The sequence below is a fragment of the Canis lupus genome, chromosome 1 (genome assembly GCF_003254725.2).
Source record: "Canis lupus dingo isolate Sandy chromosome 1, ASM325472v2, whole genome shotgun sequence".
Classification (NCBI taxonomy): Eukaryota; Metazoa; Chordata; class Mammalia; order Carnivora; family Canidae; genus Canis; species Canis lupus.
The window spans coordinates 119268643-119290991 of NC_064243.1; the positions used below are offsets into that span (position 1 = coordinate 119268643).

Genomic DNA, 22349 nt, shown 5'->3' on the forward strand with positions numbered 1-22349 from the left:
GTGTGGAAATGGGGGCCACTCCAAGGACTCGGTCCTGGCTCTGCAGTCATGTGGGCCACGGGAGGTGCAACGGACTTAACAGGAGGAGGTGAGCAGTGCAGTCAGGCCCTCTGCCTTGTGGGGACCAGCTCGCTGTGGAACCTTGGAAGGCTGTCCCCGCCTGGGCCTTGTTCCGTCGTCGGCAGAAGGCAGGTTCCTGTGATCCTGCTCTTCGGAGTTGTCACGTGTCTTTACCAGCTTTGAAAATGCTTCTTTCTCTCTCTCTTTTTAATCAGATGATAAGCATTCTGTTCTGAATTTAAAGGTAAGATTCATGTTTTTTAAACCCAGTTTAATTGAGAAAATTAATAGAATCAATTGAATTAATTAATTTAAATTAATTTAAATTCTATTAAAATTAATAGAATTTCTGCCATAATTTTTAAAAACTTGTGTGATTTGTTGGGGGTAGAGGGGGATCTTCCCTTAAGAGTCCTTTCCCATTAAGTGTTTTTTAAAAATACTTTTTAGGAGTGCCTGGGTGGCTCAATCCATTAAGCGTCTGACTCTTGATTTTGGCTCAGGTCATGATCTCAGGGTCATGAGATCCAGCCCTGCATTGGGCTCTGCACTAAGCACGGAGTCTACTTAAGATTCTCTCCTTCCTTCTCTCTCTGCCCCTGCCCCAAAATACAGGCATGTGTGCATGTGTGTACGTGTGCATGTGCGCACGCTCTTGCTAAAAAAAATAATAATAGTAATAAAATACTTTTGAAACATGGAGAAACTCATGTTTTCCATAGTTCAAAAATGAATATAACGTAGTGGGTGGTTAGAAATCAAATACACAATTTGCAGAATGAATAAACAACAACAAATTTAGAGACATGGAAATAGGTTTTTCCTTTTTTTTTTTTTTTTTGTAAACATGGAAATAGCTTTAACTTAAGTTTTAATCCTGCAATATCATAGGAATTTAAAAATTAGAGATTTCTCAGTAGAGTTAATTTGTAGTCTTATCTAACTCTTCAGCGGAAATTAGAAACTTAATATCAGGCCGGTGTGTAATGGAAAAGTGAACAAAAGTTCAAAGCCTTCCCTTTCCTCTAGCTTTGGGGTTGGAAAGGAAGATCATATACTTTTCTCGACACTTTAGAAATGTGCTTCTCTGTGGTGTTTGGGATCATTTTGCCTATCCCAAGGAATAAAAAAAAAAAAAAAAACAGAGTTTGCTTCGCCCATCTCTGCTCAGTACCTGCAGTCCTGTCTCGTGCTTTCAAACATGAACTGACATCCTGCCCCTTGTGGGACCTGCATGTGAAAACACAAGTGGCTGAACTCACGGGTGAAGAGTCAGGAAGACAGCCTGAACAGGACTTCCATTAGTGCCTCAGCGAAGCCGCCAGAGTGCAAGACCCTTAACGTTTAAGATTCAGTTAAAAGAAACAATGGATATTAGAGTCTCTAAAGCTAAAGAAGACTAAGAAGTACAAGAACCAAAGTGAAGAGAAAAAAGGGTATTTAAATACTTGATATACGATGACCCAGCTGCTCTGGCCAGTCTCCTTTTAGAAGATACTAAGACTTTTTTTTTTTTAAGATTTCATTCATTCATTCATTTAAGAGAGAGAGAGAGAGCACACAAGCAGAGGTGAGGGGCAGAGGCAGAAGCAGACTCTCCACTGAGCAGGGAGCCCGATGCGGGACTCAATCCTAGGACCCTGGGATCATGACCTGAGCCGAAGGCAGATGCTTAACCGACTGAGCCACCCAGGTGCCCCAGATGCTAAAACTCTTAATTCATTACTCATGTTTTTTCTTCCCTAGGATGAAAAACCACCATTATGTCAAAAGCCTCCACCCTCCCCAGGTATTTGCCTTTTGAATTTAATTATGATGAAAAGCTTATTATTTTAGAGAATGCCCAGAATAATCTTGTCTAAAATAAAGAACTTTTTTTTCCCCCTGTAAAGCTGCTGCTTCTGTCTCGTTACTGAAATTGGGAAGAGGGGCACCTCTGCCCTAAGAGGGAGGGTCTAAATGTTGAAACATTGAATGGTGGATGGATGTCCTCACAGGATGTGCTCCGACACTGGGAGGCCGGTGGATGCAAATGGGGACCACTTCGTGTCCCCACCACTTGCCAGGGCCAGGCACATGCCAGGAACCACTCTCACCTTTTCTAGCTGACCTCTTTGGGCATATTTTAGGCTGAAGCTTCCATCTTTACTCTCAAATGTTTTCTTTCTGGGATACCTCTGAGTTCCACCCTTGTTTTCAGGGTAGCTGTGGAGTTACTAATTTCTTAGACAACCCTTTCTTGTCCTAAGGATTGGGTATGATGTATCGGGGGGCAAGGAGGCTATGTGGAGTCCCCAGTCCTTGCGCTAGCCCTTGCCAGTTGCCTGGGGTGTGGGCCGGTCCACTATCTGGAGCCACCAGCCCTCCCACCCTGGTCTGCCCCCAGAAGCTCTGCTTCCGCCTCCACCTTCACTCAGAGGCATGCCAAGGCCAGGCAGCCCATTGTGGTCCTTACCTCCTTTGACCCCTGTGAACATATCTCTCCATGGAACATCGCCCTCTGTTCTCCAGTCTCTCTTGCTAAAACTCTTAAAAACCCTTCGTGACCTCTGGCTTCTCCTCTCCCTGATGTCCACATGCTGGTGGCTCCTCAGTCTCTCCAGCTGAGGCCTCCTTCAGAGCATGGCCTGTGTCCTAAACTGAGCTTGCCCTCTCTGCTTCATTGGTGTTCCTTGTCGAGCTAAGTGTCTTCCAAACCACGGGTGTTGGTGGGCCTCCTTGATTTGCACCCCCTCACTGCCCACACCCAGTCAGCTGCTGGGCCCTGTCAGGGGTTAGCCTCTGAGGCCTTCTCTCATCTTTCTCTTCCTCTCTGCCCTGACTAGGGGCCTCTGGACTGGCCTCCCTGCCTCCCTGCCTACATTCACTTTCTTCACTGCTGGCCTCAGGGGCTCATCTGAGAAGTAGAGCCCTTTCTTTTCACACATTTGCCTAAAACCCTTTTCTAGCTCCTGGTGGCCTGCAGGACAGATCCTCCACTATCAGTATTATGATCTGCCTCGGCTCCTGCCTCCCTCTGCTGCCCCCTTCCCTGTGGCTTACTGTAGCCTCAGCAGACCACTCACTCTTTCCTCCTACAGGCCATTCTCACTGCAGGACTGAAGGACTACATAGCACAAGGTCTGACATGAAGAAGTGATTCACATGGTTATTGAGATAGTCTCTTATAATTTTGGTGTAAAATTGTAATTTTAATAATACTGTAATATCAGTAATAATACTGTAATATCAGTCAGTACTTAAAAACTTTTCCTCTATACCTTTCCAGATATAGCTGGTAGAACACGGCAAAGATATATAGAAATAACCAAAGAAAAGTTTGAAGAATTAAAAGAAGAAAATATGCAGCTAATCAATGCAAATCAAACCCTTACTCTTGAACTTAACATAGTAAAACGAGCAATGAAAGAACTACAATTAAAACTGAAAAGAACGGAAAAAGAACATCAAAAGTTGAAAGAGGCTGAGAAGACATCCTCTCAGGAAGGTGGGGACAACTACACAGTTCGTTTATTAAAGGAACAAATAAGGATTCAGATTCACTGATTTTCTTTTTTTTTTTTTTATTTTATTTTTTGAAAGCTAGTGTTTTATGCTATAATATTTGTTGATGTTAATGTTGATACTGTATTATAATAATTAAGGCTCTTTCATTAATATCCTTGTTAAAGTTTGATTTTATCTGCTATGTCATTATTATGCTAAAGAAATTCCAATACTTCTTTTGGTTCTTTATGCTTAGCATAGTATCTTACATATATTTCATATGGGCTTTTATCCCTGTGAACAGCACATAAAAGTGCATCTTTGAGATCAAGCCTCGAGTCAGGCTCTGCGCTCCATGTGGAGTCTGCTCGAGATTCTCTCCCTTTCTCTGCTCCGTCTCCCTACCCCAACGCATACATGCATACATGCTCTCTCTCTATCTCTCTCAAATAAATAAATAAATAAATAAATATTTTTAAAAGTGCCTCTTTCTCCACATACTTACCAGTGATAAGGATTATATTTTCCTTACTAATTTGACAGGCAAAAAGGTCATGGAGGAAATCCTATTTTGTTTTATCTGTTTTGTTTTTAAGATTTTATTTATTTTTTTGACAGAGAGGCGGGGGGGAGGGGGGAGCAGCAGTCAGAGAGACAGGGAGAAGTAGGCTCCCTGCCTGCTGAGCAAGGAACCCAATGTGGAGCTTGATCCCAGGAGCCTAGGATCATGACCTGACCTGAAGTCAGATGCTTAACTGACTGAGCCATGTAGGCATCCCAGGAAAATCTCATTTTAAATTTATGTGTATTTATTTTACTATTGATGAGCTTGAACATTTTTTCATATCTTTGTGGGTCATTTTTTTTCTCTTTCATAAATTTTCCCACTTTACATTGAGATACTTTGATTTTTTTTTTTCTTATTGATTTGTAGGAGCTCTTTAAATGTTAGGGATTTTGGACCTTTCTCATATATGTACTGGTTTCTCAGTTTGTTAATAATTTTGCTAAATATAGGGTGTTTTTCTTTTATGACTTATGCCCTTGGTCAAGTCCTTCTTAACTCTGAGATTATGTAAATATTCAGTAATGTTTCCTCTATACATTGATCTATTTACATTAGTCTAATATTATGGCTTTAAGAAAAGTATTGTAGTCTTTTTCATACAGACTGCATTTCTGGTCTTAGGCACATTTATTTCTGCGACTTTATATTATTTGTGCTACTACTTTTTGGAGTCTATTTTCTAATAGGACATTACTATTCTATGGGAAGGTTATTAGTTCTAATAAACTTTACATTTATTTTATATGATTTTCAAGGCACATATTGTATATCATCTGAAACAATGACTTTTTCATTCCCATCAAAATTTCATTTTACTTTAATTGTACAATGCACAAACTTCCAGAACATTGTTGACTATGTTAAAAGAACTTAGTAACTTTTATACATTGATATCTATACGTCTGTCCTCCACTGCCTCTGTGAGACCAAACAGGAAGAAAGATTAGATAATTGGCAATTTACATAAAATCTTGATCAATGTGGTAGAAGTTCTTTTAATATTAAATTTATTTATTCTTTTCAGTAGTTACTGCACCTGAACTACTTTATCTGAGAAAACAAGCTCAAGAACTGGTGGATGAAAATGATGGGTTAAAGATGACTGTCCATCGTTTGAATGTAGAACTGAGTCGATACCAGACAAAATTCAGGCATTTGTCCAAGGAGGAGGTAATGTTTTCAATTTTAAAATACCAGTTTTCTGATATTTTTAGACTTTACTGTTGAATTGCTTTCTTGAAGGAATCTGAAGTATCTATTATTACTTGGTATAAAAAAGGTATATCCAAAGCACAGTCTTCCTGGGGACCTTTCTGTGTCCTCCCTTCTTCCTTTCCTTTCCCATTTCTCAAGATAAAAGCAATAAGGCTCCTCATTTAAAAAAAAAAAAAAAAAGCAAAAAAAAGCTGGGGACAATACAGATATAAAGTTAAGGAGTAAAAGTCCATGTCAGCTCCATTCTTAGCCCTGTTCCTCAAGGGTACAGCTGTTTGTTGGTGTACCAACTTTGGAAAGAATGCAAACTAGTTATCACAGGTTCCCCAAATCACCTAGCTCTTGTGGCCAATGGGACCTGAGTTCATGATTCCCAAAGGACTAGCAAACAAAGAAACAGGCATGGGAGCACCCTTCTGTGCTCCCTCATGTTCAGCACAGGGGAAGCCGGCAAAAACACCCGTGTCCTACTTCTTCCCTAGAAGGAGTTTGAATGCATACTTCCCCAGCTGCTGCCAGAGGTCTGATTTCCAATCAGCTTGCATCTAAGTGCTGAAAACGGTCTTTACATTTGGGAAATTAATGAGCCTCAGTACACCCTCAACTACTGGGAACCACTAAGAATGAAGACAGTGGCCTGGACAGTCATAGATGTTTGGGAGGCAAACAGGAGCTCAGGCTGGTCTGATTGATGAGGCTCATCTCTTATATGAGAACAGTGTCAAAATTGGGAGAGGTAGGCTTTTTTCCTAATGCACAGAAACCAACACAGAGAGTTAAGGAAAATGCAGAAAAAAGGGATTGTCTTCCAAACAAAAAGATCAGAAACTGATTTTAATGAAGTACAGATAATCAATGTACTCAATAGAGAGTTCAAAATAGGTCAGAAAGATGCTCACCAACGTCAAGAGAGCATGAATCATGTGAACATTTTGACAAAGACTGAAAAACTAAAAAGTACCAAACAGAAATCATACAGCTGGAGACTGTAATAACCAAACTGAAAAATTCAACAGAGGGGTTCAACAACAAACTAGAGTAAGTGGAAGAAAGCACCCATGAAGTGAAGACAGAGCAGTGGAATTTAACCACTCAGATAAGCAAAAGGAAATTGAAAAAGACTGATGAGCCACTATTAAGTAGATTACAGGGGTCCCAAAAGGAGGAGAGACTTCCCTAACCTGGGGAAAGAAACAGACATCCAGATTTAGGAAGTTTGGAGAGTTCCAAATAGGAGGAACCCAAAGACACCCACATCAAAACACATTATAATTAAAGTGACAGAAGTTAAGGAAAGAATTTTAAAAGCACCAAGAGAAAAACAACTTCTTACGCATGAGGGAACTCCCATAGCGCTATCAGCAGATTCTTCAGCAGAAACTTCACAGGCCAGAAGGGAGTAGTGTGGTATATCTGAAGTGCTAAAAAAGAACAGAAGTAAAAAAACTGCCAACCAAGAATACTCTACCTGACAAAGCTATCCTTCCAAAATGAAGGATAGAGGAAGAGTTTTCTGGACAAGTATAAGCTGAAGGAGTTCATCACCACTAAACCGGCCTTAAAGGGACTTCTCTAAGCTAAAACAAAGAGGCAAACTAATAATAAGAAAACACATAAGAGAAATAATAAATGAATCCAATAAATTTGCATACAAAAATCTATGTACAAAAGTCAGTTGTGTTTCTAGATGCTAACAACAAACTACTGGAAAGAAGAATTAAGGGACGCCTGGGTGGCTCAGTGGTTAAGCGTCTGCCTTCAGCTCAGGGCATGATCCTGGAGTCCCGGGATCGAGTCCCACATTGGGCCCCCTGCATGGAGCATGCTTCTCCCTCTGCCTGTGTCTCTGCCTCTCTTTCTCTCTGTGTCTCTCATGAATAAATAAATAAAATCTTTAAAAAAATATATTTTTTAAAAGAAGAATTTAAAAAAATCCCACTTATACTAGCATCAAAAAGAATAAAATACTTTGGAAAAAAATTATAAAGCAGGAGGGGTGCCTTGATTTCAGCTCAGGTCATGATCCCAGATTTCTGGGATTGAACCCCACATCAGGCTCCCTGCTCAGCAAGGTGTCTACTTTTCGTTCTACCCCTCTACCTCCCTCTGCTTGTGCTCTCTCTGGCTCATGCTCTCTGACTCTTTCTCTCTCTGTCTCTCTTTCTCTCTCTCTCTCTCTCTCAAATAAATAAATAAATAAATAAATAAATAAATAATAAATAAATAAATATCTGAAAAAATTTACAAAGGGGGGTAAAAGATCTGTACACCCAAGAAGATAAAACACTGGTGAAAGAAATTGAAGAAGACATAAATAAGTAGAAAGATTTTCTGTGTTCATAGATCAGAAGAATTAATATAGTTAAAATGTCCATAGTACTCAAAACAATCTATAGATTCAATGCAATGCCCTTCCAAATTCCAGTGGCATTTTTCACAGAAATAGATTAAAAAAATAATCCTAGAATTTGTAAGGAATCACAAAAGACTTCGAGCAGCCAAAGCAATCTTGAGAAAGAAGAACAAAGTTGGAGACCTCACACCTCTGATTTCAAGCTATTACAAAGCCACAGCAATCAAAACAGTGTGCTATTGGCATAAAAACAAACATATAAACCAATGGGAAAGAATTGAGGGCCCAGAAATAAACCCATGCGTATATGCTCCATTTATTTTTGACAAAGGAACCAAGGCTACACTATGAGGAAAAGACAGTCTTTTCAATAAATAATGTTGGAAAAACTGGATGTCCACATACAGAAGAATGAAACTGGATCTCTATGTTACACTGCACCCAAAAATCTCAACTCGCTATGAATTAAGGATTTGAGTGTAAGACCCTAAATCATAAAACTCCTTGACATCAATCTTGGCGGTGATAATTTGGATTTGACACCAAAAGCGACAAGCACTGAAAGCAGACTAACCAGTGGGGCTACATCAAATTTCTCAGCAAAGGGAGCCATCAGCAAAATGAAGACAGCCTATGGAATGGGGGAAAATATTTGCAAAGCACATGTCCAGTAGGGGATTAGTATCCAAAAAATAACAAGGAACACATACTACTCAACAGTACAAAAATAACTCAATTTAAAACTTGGCAAAGGACTTAAATAGCCACTTTTCCAAAGAAGACATACAGATGACCAACAGGTGCTCAACATCACTCATTAGCAGGGAAATGCATATTAAAGTCATAATTAGCTATCGCCTCATACCCATTAGCGTGTCTGTTACTAAAAAGAGAAGAGATAGCAAGTGTTGGTGAGGGTGTGGAGAAAAGGACCCCTCGTGAACTGTCGGTGGGAATATCAGTGGGTGCAGCCACTGGAAACAGTGGAAAACAGTGTGGAGGTTCCTCAAGAAATTAGAAACAGAACTACCATGTATCGAGCAATTCCACTTTGGGTAGATGTCCAAAGGGAAACAAGATGAGTATCTTGAAGAGACGTCTGTACTTGTATGTTCACTGAAGCGTTATCTACCACAGCCAAGGTATGGAAACTGCCCCCAAGTCTGTCAGCAGATAAATGGATCAAGAAAATGTGTATATACAAAAATGTGATTGATGTATATGTAACGTGGTGTACGTACACACAGAAGGTATTTCTGTCTTCTGCAACAATGTAGGTGAACATGGAGGGCATTCTGCTAAGTGAAACAGGCCAAAGTCAGACAAGCACTGCATAGTATCATTTATATGTGGAATCTTAAAAAAAGTAAGTCAGGGACACCTGAGTGGCTTAATGGTTGAGTGTCTGCCTTAGGCTCAGGGCGTGATCCTGGGGTCCTGGGATCAAGTCCTACTTCAGGCTCCCTGTCTCTGCCTCTCTCTCTGTATGTCTCTCATGAATATGTAAATAAAATCATTTTTATTTTTATTTTTATTTTTTTATTTATTTATGATAGTCACACAGAGAGAGAAAGAGAGGCAGAGACATAGGCAGAGGGAGAAGCAGGCTCCATGCACCGGGAGCCCGACGTGGGATTCGATCCCGGGTCTCCAGGATCGCGCCCTGGGCCAAAAGCAGGCACTAAACTGCTGCGCCACCCAGGGATCCCTAAATAAAATCCTTTAAAAAAAAAAAAAAAGTCAAACATACAGAAACAGTAGGGTGGTGGTTGCCATTTGCTGGGGGGTGGAGGAAATAGGAGGGAGAGGCTGGGGCACAAACTTTCAGTCATGAGTAAGATCTGGGGATTAATGTATAATGTGATGATTATAGTTGACTGTCCTCTGTCATATAATTGAAATTTGCTAAGAGAGTAGAACTTAAATGTTCTCTCTCTTTTTTCTCTCTCTCTTTTTTAAAGGCAAATATGTGAGGCGATGGGCATGTAATTAGCTTGGTGGTGGGAATGCTTTCACAGTATAGGCATATATAAAGAGAGAAGAAAGCAGATTAGTTTTTACTTAAGAGGGGTTGCAGGATTCAGTTCAATAAACGCACCAAGCAAAGCACTGTGTTAGATGCTGTGAGGAATAACAAGAGGAGCCAGAAGGTCAGGTCCTTGCCCTTAGAGAGTAGTGCATGTGGGGGAGGGGCAGGGGCAGGGAGGTGATACATGTTAGGATACACAGCTGACTGACCCCTGCTGGGATCAAGGTGGGAAACCAGGAGTACACCTGTTCTCACATGGCGCATTGGGAATTCAGGGCAGCTTCCTGAGCTTCTGATTTTAAAGTAGGACTTAAGTTTAAATTTTTATTTTTTTAAAGATTTTTATTAACTTCAGAGAGAGAGAGAGTGCACAAGCAGGGGAAGGGGCAGAGGCAGATGGAAAAGCAGAGTCCCCACTGAACAGGGAGCCCCACATGGGTCTCGATCTCTGGACCCTGGGATCATGACCCGAGCCGAAGGCACTTAACCAGTTGATTCACGCATGTGCCCTACGTTTAAAATTTTTTGAGATATAATTCACGTATTGTTCAATTCACCCATTTAAAGTGTGAAGTTCAGTGATTTTTACTGTCTTCACAGAATCATGCAACCATCACTGCAGTCAGTTGTCAAACAAGTTCATCACAACAAGAAATTTCCCCCCTGTTAACAGTCACCCCCATTTCCCCCACCACCTGCACTGGTTCTTGCAGCCACTAATCTATTTCCTGTCTCTGTTGATTTGGCTTTGTGGAACATTTCATATAAACAAAATCATACAACATGTGGTCTTTTGTGACTGACTCCTTTCATACAGCATAATGTTTTTTGTTGTTGTTTTTTTTAATGACAGCAAAAAAATTATAGTTCTTAGGGTCACATGATCCAAAACAGGCTTCCTAGGCCAGGGCCCTTTGCAGGGCTATGGGCTGTTCTCTTTAAAAAGGATACAGATGGGCAGGTCACTGCCCTCCACACCGTTCCACCTGTGCAGATGCCCCATTCTCCATGACAATCTTCCCTGATCACTCCAGTTGGATATGATCTCTCTCTCTCTTAAATCATCACAGGCTTTTGTTTGTACCACTCTTAAGGCAGCTAGAACATTCCACCCTGTACTATATTTGTGTGTCGTGTATTATGTTCATTTGCAAGAGAAGACTTATCTCTGTTAGACCATAAAATCCTGGAAGACCATTGTGTTGTGATATCCATAATGACTTAGAGAGTTCTAACTATTTGCTGAATGAATGAGTGATGATATGGATATTAAGGCGAATGTATTAGAAAGTTTTTTTTGAATAAAGAATTATTCCATTAGGACAATTGCTTCTGAGCCTGATGGAATGACCATTACCAGGTTTGCCCTTTTACTATCATAACTAGAAAATTCTACAGAATACATACAAGATTTTATTTATTTATTTGAAAGAGAGAGAGAGAGAGGCAGAGCAAGCGCAAGGGTGAAGAGGGGCAGCAGGAGAGGGAGAAGCAGACTCCTCGTTGAGCAGGGAGCCCGATGCAGGTATTAATCCCAGGACCTTGATATCATGACCTGAGCTGAAGGCAGATGCTTAACTGACTGAGCCACCCAGGCACCCCTACTGAAGCAGATTTGTATTCAACAAAAGAGAAGGGTGAAACTCTTTAAGGCCAGGCAGAAAACAAGTTCAGGGAGCTGTGAGCCAAATAATTAACACTGGGAGACTGGGCTGACTACAAAGGAGTAGTTTGTTGAATAGTGCAGCATTGCGTGAAGAGCCCAGAGGGACCTTGCCTCAGTAGCTGGCTAAACTAGCCTCTTAGTAAATACCCACCCTGACCAGGTAAAAAATGGGCCTCAAAAACATCAGGTTGATCCATGAGTGACTTAAGAGCTACAAAAAAAAAAAAAAAAAAAAAAAAAAAAAAGATGAAAAAAACCCCCACACTCTTTAAAGGAAGACAACCAAATCCAGACCCTCCACATGTAACACTGTAAGAGTTCAACATTCAATAAACAATTACTAGATATGCTCCAGATTTAAGAAGACTGAAAAGGCTTGACAACTAAATGCAACATACAATCCTGGATTGGATCCTTGATCAGAAAAGGACATTAGTGGGAAAATAGGCAAAATTTGAACATAGTCTAGATTAAAATATAGTTTTGCATCAGTGTTGATTTCCTGATTTTTATGATATTACTGTGGTTGGGTAAATGAATGTTTTTAGGAAATATACACTGAAATATTTTGAGGAAAGGGAGCATTATATCTGCAAATCACTCTCAAATATTTCAGAAAAAAATCGATTTTATACACACACACACACAAACACCTCTGAATGCATATACATGTATGGATTGCTGATGCCTAGTCTTGAATAGGAATATCTAAGGCTTATTTGTAATAACATGGATCAATCTAGAGGGTATAATGCTAAGCAAAATAAGTCAGAGAAAGATGAATACTGTATGATTTCACACATATGTGGAATTTAAGAAAGAAAACAAGCAAAGGGAAGAAAGAGAGAAACCAAAAAAAAACAGACTCTTAACTATAGAGTACAAACTAGTGGTTCCCAGGAGGGTGAGGGATGGGGGAAACAGGTGAAGGGGATTAAAGAGCACACTTAAGATGATCACTGAGTCATGTATAGAACTATTGTTGAATCACTATATTGCACGGCTGAAACTAATATAACATTGTATGTTAACTATACTGGAATTAAAATAAAAAATTTAATTAAAAAAACAATAAGGCTTGAACTTTCAGAGGAAGCATTGTTTAATTTGCCTTTCCTATGTGTTTTGTTCTTAGATTTTAAATATCAATGGCCTCCCATCAGAGGGCCCAGCACCACCCTGGTTGGTAAGTGAAAGTTACTTAATTTCAGGCCCATATTTTCTGGGCTATAGTTGAATAGCTATTGAAAACCATTCCAAATTAAGTAAATTTTTATTTACTTTTTTTAAATTTTTAAAGAATGTGCTGATTGTGTTCAGACATAAGACCTCTGTCTTTATTATTTCATTATTTTATTATGTTCAGTTGGATGTAAAGTACCTGTCACCCTTGTTACTGGCGTATGAAGACCGAATGAAAGAGAAGGATGAGCTCAATGCCACCCTTCAGGTAGGCTGGCAGGCGTCTCAGGACAAGGTTCATAAAAAAATAAGACCGTTTCAAACTTGAAAGAAACATTTTAAAGATAGGTATGTCCAATGTGTACTACGTACTCAAATGTTGGAGGGAGGGAAAGAGGAAATGGGGGGAGGGAGGGAGGAAGGAAGGAAAGAATGAAGGAGTGTAGTGGTACAGGTGGGTAGGACGGAAAGAAAGGAGGCAGGGAGGGAGGGATCATTGGAGCAAGAGGGGTGCACCCGGATGGATGGAAGAGGTGTAGAGGGATGAGATGCTGCTGCATCAGAAGCCCAGATTTCCCAGCAGGCAGGACCATGCGGGTTGGGCTCTTGGGGTATGGACAAGACAGCAGTAAGGGATGCTCTTTTCCTGGTGCTCTGCAGCTGCAAACTCTATTGTGGAAGAGACAATCAGGCAGACATGGGAAGGTGGTAGGTAGGCCAGCTCTGTTCTAGGCAGACCTAAGTGTTTTTAATTCTCCGAAGAGCCAACCGCAGGGAAGCCCAGTTCTGGGGGTAGTGGTGAGGACACCGGGTTTTGTAGGTCCTGCCCTCTTTACCTCTGTTCCGTGAGAATGGCCTCTGGCAGCAGAGCTCATTCTCATTACACAGCGGGGACAAGGCTACTTGGGTGTTGTAGATATGCCCATCCTTTCTGTGCTGTTTTTATAAGTGGCCAAAGAGATCTCTAGAATTGGAAGGATCCATAGAGAAAAGTTTGGGTTTTCTGGGCTCTCTGACTGGAAGGGTCTGCAAAGTCACGCAGCCTACCCTTGTTATACTGTCCATGTCCGTGGTCGACATAATACAGTTTTGTACCTTTTTTTCTAGATTTTCTGTTGGACACTTAACTTTATAAGAGAGCAGATTAATCTTAGACTAATTGATTAACTATCAAATGAAATAATTAACAAAATTAACTTGGTATTCCTTCTAAACCAGGGGTCAGCAAACAATTTTTGTAAATGGCCATTTAGTAGATATTTTAGGCCTTGCAGGCCTTGTGGCCTCTGTGTACAGTTCCTCAGCTCTGTTATAGTAGCGTGAAAGCTGCGATAGACAACGGGCGAGTGAATGGGCATGGCTGTGTTCCAATAAAACTTTATTTACAAAGCAGGCAGCTGGCCTACAGGCTTTAGTTTGAGCCCTTTGAGCCCTGTTCTGTGAAAGAGTTCTCAGCCACTGGGGGGTGTGTCTCGGCAGAAAGGTGAAAGAGCAGCCCCTTGGCACTAAATGTTGCTGAACGGGTATAAGCGTGAATGTCTAATAGCTGGGAGAAGAATGTGTAGAAGCATCTGAGAATAAACACTGGCAGCTAAGGTTCTCGCTCAAGGCCACATCACGACACTGAAGCCCATGGAGGGCTGCCTAAGAAAGCAGTGGGGGAGGAGGCCCAGCAGGAGTGCTGTGCAGTGTCAGGAGGCAAAAGCAGATCCCGACACAGTCCTCAGGCCAGCTGTCCTGACAGCTTCAGGTAGGGGAGGCCTTCTCGTCGTCATAGTGGGGCAGGATCAGGAGACTCCAAGCTCTGCCCACTCTGACCCCTTCCACCCCCAAGCGGGCTTTATTAGCACGAAAAGTTCTTTTATCTGAAAAGCTCCAATTTATCCTCCAAAGTCTTTAAACAAAGGACAGATTGCAGTGTTCATAGGCATCTCTGGTTTTTTTTGACCTGCCTTTATCTTTTCAAGTATTTGGCACTGGTAGACAAATGTCATCAAATCAGGAATTGAACATTTCAGACCCGAGGCTCTCTGTCCCTGGTACTCAGCATCATGGTTGACTCCTGGTTTCTCAGCGGCGGGGAGGGGGACACGGGACGGGGGCTTCTGGAGCTCAGGCACCTGGCCCTGGGACCTGCTGTTGCTGTGAGACTTGGCTAGAAAGCTGCTGACCTTTGACTTGAGCCGCAGCAGCAGCATGAGAACTAAGAAATAAGTGGTGCCACGTGTGTATGCGTGTGTTAACAGTTTACCTCTGCTTTATTTCAGGAGGAAATGAGGATGTTCAGGATGCGAGTCCAGGAAGTGGTGAAAGAAAACGAAGAATTGCACCAAAAGTTAACTAAGAGTAGTCCTGTTACCAATGAGGAATGGCAAGTGGTGCTGGGTTTCTGCTATTTTGCTACCTCAAAAGAGAGTAACAGGAATAAATTTTATTTATTTATTTATTTATTTATTTATTTATTAATTTACTTATAAAGATTTTATTTATTTATTCATGAGAGACATAGAGAGAGAGAGACAGGAAGAGACACAAGCAGAGGGAGAAGCAGGCTCCATGCAGGGAGCCTGATATGGGACTTGATCCTGGGACTCCAGGATCACGTCCTGGGCCAAAGGCAGGCGTTAAAACGCTGAGCCACCCAGGGATCCCCAGGAATAAGTTTTATTAAATCATCAGATACATCTTCTTTCCTTAACTAAAATATTTTCAGGGAGAGTTTCTAAGAAATTAATAAGCTATGATTAAAATGTAGTAAAATATTCTAAACTTGAATTTTAAAGATTATGACGTTGAAAATCCTAAATAGGTTTTTAAACCTGAAATCCATCTACTCTCCCCAGTTTTATTTTCTGAGGTCGTACGTCTGTACGGCGGTTTTCCCATCCCAAATCCCTTTCCTCAAAGTCACATCCCTTTTGCCCCCTGTGACTGTGCCCAGGGCTTTCAAAGAGACAGCTCAGGATGGGGCCCCATACACCCAGCTCCCACCTGCCCTGCCCTTTCTGCAGCCTCCCATTCTCTGACAGCTGAGTCTGGCCTCACTCTATCCCACTGCTGGTGCTGCCTCGCCCCAGAACGCCCCTTCTGCACCCTTACCCACCCATCTGGCCCTGCTCACATGGCCCTGAACGAATGGTGCTGGTCAGTAGCTCTCCCTGAGGCAGAGATCATTGCTCCCTTGTTTCAGCTTCTGACACAGCCCTGGACACGTGCCCTGTCCTGGTATGTGCCATGCTGTCCCTACCTGTGTGTCTCCACGCCTGTCTCACCTGTCCTCTGTGATGAGCTCCTCGAGGGCAAGGCCGTGTCTGGATCATCAGCCCAGTGGCAGCAGATGGCTAGTCATGAATATGAGAAAGTAATTGTCTTAGAAAGTCTAAACGCAATATCCAAGCAAAAACTATTCAGATCGATCTTTTCCTCCTTGGGTAACTGTTATATTTAGTAACCTTTAAGGTGCCTTAACATCCCTGAACAAAATTAAAATATTTTCCCCAGTGATGTCCAGGAATTTGAAATAGGAGTCAGCAGCCTTCCTCCCATTAGGTGGGTTCTCTGTGACGCGACGGTCACTGAAGTGCCAGCTGGGAGTGGCCTGGGCAGCTGCTGGATCTCAGGGCACACTGTGGCTTCCCCTGTTGAACTTGCCTTTTCTTCTGTCGGGGCTCCTAGCCTGTTTCTCCCTCGAACCCTGGAAAGCAGGTCAGTTAGACTGCTTCCAAGAGCCCTCCAGGGACCTGAGATCTCAGATCCTTCCTCTAACCTTGTATATACGTGCTGGTCAAACCCGTTTCTTTCTCTATAAAGTGAAAATAAATAAACAACAGAAAAGAAAGCCCTCACTCTCAAATCCACTTGTGCACAGTGTTCCCCAATCCTGCTATTAGGGCCTGTGCTTGGCACACTAGAGCTAGTATGGCAGCCCGGGCCTGGGTGGGCAGCGCTAGGTCTGTGTGGTGCCCCTGGAGGCCCCCCAGGTGGCCTCCCCCTTCTCTAACGCTCTGTCCTCCAGCTCGGGGAGGGGTCCCGTAGGCAGATCTGCTGGCCCTGCAGCCCCTGGCTCTCATGATCCCGCACCCCTTAGCCTTCTTGGGTGCTGTCCGCTGTCCCCGCACAGGTGTCAGGTGTGGTACACCCCCCCGGACACTCGGGCACGCCAACTTCACACTGCAGTCAAAGCCTTCCCTCAGGCTCACGTAATTTCTCCGTGGACTTTTGGGCTGCAGCTAAACTCTGCGTCTCTCTTCCTGACTTCCTCTGGCCAACTGGGATACCTCATGCTTAATGGGCCTTAGCTTCTTTACCCACAAAGTGGGAGAGAATATTAGACTGAGTCTTAGGTTTTAACTCTTTTTTTTTTTTTTTTTTTTTTTTAAGAATTAGGAGAAGCTCTTTTGTTTAAAAAAGAAAGGAGACAGAATGGTGGGAGGGGAAGAAAGGAAGGAGGGAAACAGATGGGGAAAGAAGTAAAGAGGGCAGGAAGGAAGGAGAAAAAAGAGGGAGGAAGGAAGGAAGTTGGAAGAAAGTCCGAAGTGTGAATGGGGGGAAGTGGGGCTGGTCGGCCTGAGGCGGGAGGGAGGAGGCCGGAGCAGGCCAGCCTGGGTGGGCAGACGGCAGGGTACCTCCCTCCCCACTGGGGGCGCGGGCGTCTGCAGCAGGTGCTTGGCAGCCAGGGTGCAGCTGCTGTTGGAGGGAGGCCGTTGCTATAGCTCGGCTCCTTTTGCCTTTTTTCCTCTCCTTCCTCCACCTCACTTTTTGAGTTTAAGGTGAAAGTTTGTGGTAATTTACTGGTTTATTACGTGCTTTGAATGGTAAGCATCTAACCAGACTTCGAAGGTTGCTTAAGCTCTCTCTAATTGGAATCTTTGATCTCAATCGGTTGAGCCGGGCCAGGATTCACTCTGCACCCCCTGTAAGGAAAGGGCTGTTTTAGTACTCAGTACAGTTTAAGAAACCAGCCAGAGGCTTTCAACAAAATCATTGTTTGGGGGGCAGATAGGCTATTGATAATATGTGAGTTATTTCTCTCTCTCTTTTTTTTTAAAGATTTATTTATTTATTTATTTATGAGAGAGAGAGAGAGGGAGTCAGAGGGAGGAGAGAGAAGCAGGCTCCATGCAGGGAGCCCGACATGGGACTCGGTCCCGGGACTCCAGGATCGTGCCCCCGGCCAAAGGCAGGCGCTAAACCGCTGCACCACCCAGGGATCCCTATTTCTCAATTAAAATAGGAGCTTTCTAAATTCTAATTTCTAATTTCTAAATTCTAAATTCTTCTCATTTCCTACTGGCTTTCAGAACAGTCCAGTGGGCGTCAGGATTGGAGGTTATACATGTTGTTCAGGCTGGGTGTTGTGTGGTGTACATGAGAGTCTACTATCCGACTCTTTTCTGCTTTTGTAAGTGTTTAAAAAGCTACTGAAGCAGTTCATGATTCAAACTTTATCGCTGTCCTGAGTGGCAGTATTTAATTTTGTGAATGAATTATAGGTGTCAGCTACAGACTCAGGCAGAACTGGTTCTAGAGGAAAACAAATTGTTGATAGAGCAGCTGGAGATTCAGCAACGAAAAGTCAAGAACACCCACCAGGAGCGTCTCCAGGAAGGTGAGCCATCTTTCCAGTGAGGAATCATGATTGCTGTTGCATCATTTTACACCTGCGCCCCCACCCCCCACCCTGCTCCTGGGAAGGACCCCCTTCAAATTAAAGAAGGAGGAAATCAGGTTTTCTCGAATGTGGCAGCTGTGTATGGTATAGCACATCCCACCATTACCCATAATGCGTCGATTGCCTTCTCTTATACTCCGTAGTGTCTTTCCGGGTATTCTAAATATGTTTTAAAGCAAATGTAGATGGTCCCTTAGAGCCAGCAGAACTGGGCTTGGGGGCACCAGTGCCACGTAAGTGGAAAAAAATCATGTGAGGTGAATATTTGAAACAGCGCCAGCATCAGTTTCTGAATATTTGTTATGTAAGTAAATAAGTAGAACAAATTTGCTCTCTGAACAGTTTCTTTGTTCTCTTGCCCTTCCTTCAGAGCCGAGTCTCCCTTCTGTACCTTCTATGAGCCCCCCCTTGCCCCATGTGGCCCTCCCTGCTCCTCAGAGGTGCACAGCATACGGCTGGGGGCTTTATTTTTAAATGCTATTTTTTTTTAAGATTTTATTTATTTATTAATGAGAGACACAGAGAGAGAGAGAGAGAGAGCAAGCAGCAGAGACACAGGCAGAGGGAGAAGCGGGCTCCATGCAGGGAGCCTGACCTGAGACTTGATCCTGGGACCCCAGGATCACGCCCTGGGCTGAGGGCGGCGCTAAACCCTGAGCCACCCAGGCTGCCCTGGCCAGGGACTTTAAAGTGGGCCAGAGTGAGTCATTTCTCCTACTTTGGTTAAACCCAAATTTACAAGCACGAAAGGTAGTGGCATTTTCTTCCCTTTACTTTACTGACTTTTCTTTTCCAGCAAAGAATAATATAGGACAGGAGAGCAAAATATTAGTGTCTTGAGTGAGCCAGTGTATCCCCTTTCCGTTTTCCCTTGTGCTCCTGATTCTTTATTGACTGCCCCTAACACACAGGGCCCTAGAGCCCCCACTGCTGCTGAAGCTACAGGGCTGGCACTTCATTTGTTTCCACGAGCCAGGAAGTGAGAGCGTCCTGGGGCGCCCGGGTGGCTCAAAGTCAATTGAGCATCCGACTCTTGGTACCTGCTCAGGACGTGGTCTCTGAGTCGTGGGATCGAGCCCTGCATCGGGCTCTGTGCTCAGTGCGGAGCCTGCTTCAGATTCTCTCTCCCTCCACTTCTTGCTCACTCTCTTTCTTTCAAGTAAATAAATCTAAAATAAATAAATAAAAAATAAAAATAAATAAAAGAAGGTCTGTCGGAGCGTCCAACAAGAATTTCCTTCACAGGACTTCCCCTTAGACTCTCCGTGGCCCACACATATTTACCTTTACTCTGGCGTTACTTGGGGTGGGGGAGAAAGAACACTGTCATGCTTTCTGTCTTTGTTTTCGAAATCAGAGATGGCAGGGAAAATTAATTTGGTATTTCCTGAGCTTAATTCCTTTCAATGTCGCAGATATGAGCAGGTATGATGATTGTTCTAGTCAGGGAGGATAGATTCAATCCAGTCACCTGCCTATCTTACCTTCCCATTTCCTAGAAGGAGCCATTCATTTTGATCAACTAGATCTTTCCATGGTGTAGAAGGACTTAAGGTTTTATGCTCTAATACCTCTTAGTGCCATAGTGTCAACTATGGAAGAATCTTACCATTACGTATACACTGTTGCACGGGGTGAAAATATTTATGATTCACTTTAAAACATAACTTAATGAGGAAAAGGAAGAAAAGTTGGGCCATGCTTGATGGCCTTAAATACTTGAAAATCTTGCAGTTTTGGAGATAACATCACGATGCTGCACATCTGGGGTATAACTTAAGGCTTCAGTCTTTGGAAGTCCATTCTTTAAAGGCTAAAATCCTCTCTTGTTTGGCTGACATCATAGATCAACAATGATATCAATATATTGAGCCCCAGTAAGAAAGTCTACATTTGGTCAATGTTTAATATTGGGACAGTAGTTTCTAAGTATAAGGCTTTGGGCATTAATATATAAATCTCTAAAAGATTTTTTTTTTTTCAAGATTAGTGTTTTCCTAACCTGGCTGTCCATGTTTCTTAAGTGTTTCTTAAGTCTTCTGTACCAAGGCTTTATCCATCTCGTTTGTTTTTCAGTTTCTAAAGTGACCAAACAACTAATGCTTCTGGAGACTAAAACACAGAACCAAGAAAAAGAACTAACTGAAAAGAAGGAGCAATTGGAAAGTTTACGTACCGAATGCCAGAACCTAAAAACGCAGCTGGATGGCAAGATTGCAATGAACGTTCACACTTCAATTGTAAATGAGTTAAAAAGGTAAGGATGCGGTGTCTTGTCAAGTCTGAGTGCATCACCGTGCGTGTGGTTTTAGGTGGAATAGAGAGAGGCTGCCCATCTTTTCCTGAGTCATTTAGCTACACCCACACAGATGTCTGGGACTGCGAATGGTAAACCTGTGCTTACTAAAGTCCACTAGGCCTGTCCTTGAGGGCCATGGTCTGCACTATGTGTGTGTGTGTGTGTGTGTGTGTGTGTGTGTATGACTTCTTCTCTCCCAGCTCTTCCAGCCTTTATTGGTTTTAGGCCCAAAGATAATCTAAAGTAGGGAATCCCTGGGTGGCTCAGTGGTTTAGCACCACTTTTAGCCCAGGGCCTGATCCTGGAGTCCTGGGATTGAGTCCCGTGTCGGGCTCCCGGCATGGAGCCTGCTTCTCCCTCTGCCTGTGTCTCTGCCTCTCTCTCTCTCTCTTTGTCTATCATAAATAAATTAAAAAAAAAAAATCTTAAAAAAAAAATCTAAAGTAGTGGAACTGGAAACCTGGATATCCAGTCAGAGGGAGCTGATTGGATGAAAGGAGACAATCATGAAATGCAATGCAATGCAGCCATTAAACAGGACATCAGAAAAGAGTCCTTTGGGAAGTTTGGGGAAATAAATATTTTTGAGTGAAGAAAGTAGATTACAAAACGGTATGGCTAGAATGATCGCAATTTTATTTAAAAAGGAAAAAAAGTGTATGTATGTGTATTAAGGTGACCAACCATCTCTGTTTGCCTGGGACTGAGGTTTTCCCAGGATGTGGGAATCCCAGTGCTAAAACTGGGAAAGTCCAAGGCAAACTGGGATGAGTTGATCATTCTAGCGTGCGTGTGTGTCTTTGTATGTATAATTGCATGTGTATACACACCTGAATGTATATGGTCACACACACGTATACCATAAGTACATAGAAAAAAAAGACTGGAAGAATGGAAAAATATTAACAGAAATTCTCTTTGGCAGGTGAAAATTCTGTGTGTATGTCAGTAATCAGGGTTCTCTAGAGAAACAACTAATATATATGTAGGATACGTGTATAGATATTTCTAGAGATTTATTTTAAGGAATCGGTTTACACAGTTATAGGGGCTGGCAAATCCAAAGTTCATAGGACATCCAGCTGGCTAGGAATTTGGGCAGGATTTCTGTGTTAGTCTTGATGCAGAATTCCTTCTTTGGGAAACCTCAGTTTTGGCTCAGAGAGCCTTCAACTGATTAGACGGGGCCCACCCACATTCTCGAGGGTAAGGTATTACTTAAAGTCCGTTGCTTATAGAGGTTAATCACATCAAAAAATAACTTTCACAGCAGCATCTGTCTAATGTCTTCCCAAACAACTGGGAACCGTAGCCTAGCCAAGATGACACGTAAAATTAACCATCAAAACAGGTGATTTAAAATCAAATTTTAAAATTAAAAAAAAAAAAACGTAAACAAAAAAATGGTTGATTTAAATTTTCTTTGTGTTTTTTATAAAATATTTTCCATGTGTTCTATTATGAATATGCATTACCTTTGTAATGGGGGAAATAATTTTTTAAGTGGTGAAGCTCTCAGCTAAGATGTTTGGCGTGGGGGAATCAATGAGTCGGTGCATGCAAAATGCTTAGATTAGTACTTTAGTAAATACTGGTGATTCCAACTACTGGAACCCCGTGTTTTGACTATACTGTTACATGCCGCCTGGGCCAGACCTGTGCCTTACTCTTCTGTTCCCGTAGAGGAAGGACATTTTTTTCAAGTTCTATTCATCTTTATGATTTTATTTGTCTCAAACACCCACTCCCTGTGGCTGATGGTTTTTTTGTGGATGTCATAATGACATACTCTTTTTTATTTTTTTAAATATTTTATCTAT

The 22349-nt window shown here is 42.3% G+C and overlaps 1 protein-coding gene across 10 annotated transcripts in view; it reads left to right on the plus strand.

Moving 5' to 3' along the window:
* The window catches only part of CEP89 (centrosomal protein 89), a 73310-nt gene that overhangs the window by 22845 nt on the left and 28116 nt on the right, over positions 1 to 22349 (plus strand). For 6 of the 10 annotated variants that reach the window (XM_025425218.3, XM_035706702.2, XM_035706698.2 and 3 more), the window contains 9 exons: positions 276 to 304; positions 1807 to 1849; positions 3329 to 3547; positions 5139 to 5284; positions 12513 to 12563; positions 12744 to 12827; positions 14827 to 14930; positions 18052 to 18167; positions 20307 to 20487. In XM_025425218.3, the coding sequence (XP_025281003.1) occupies positions 276 to 304; positions 1807 to 1849; positions 3329 to 3547; positions 5139 to 5284; positions 12513 to 12563; positions 12744 to 12827; positions 14827 to 14930; positions 18052 to 18167; positions 20307 to 20487 (973 nt within the window). The remainder of the gene's footprint in view (positions 1 to 275; positions 305 to 1806; positions 1850 to 3328; positions 3548 to 5138; positions 5285 to 12512; positions 12564 to 12743; positions 12828 to 14826; positions 14931 to 18051; positions 18168 to 20306; positions 20488 to 22349) is intronic. The other 4 variants (XM_035706688.2, XM_025425219.3, XM_035706696.2 and 1 more) reach the window with 2 other exon arrangements.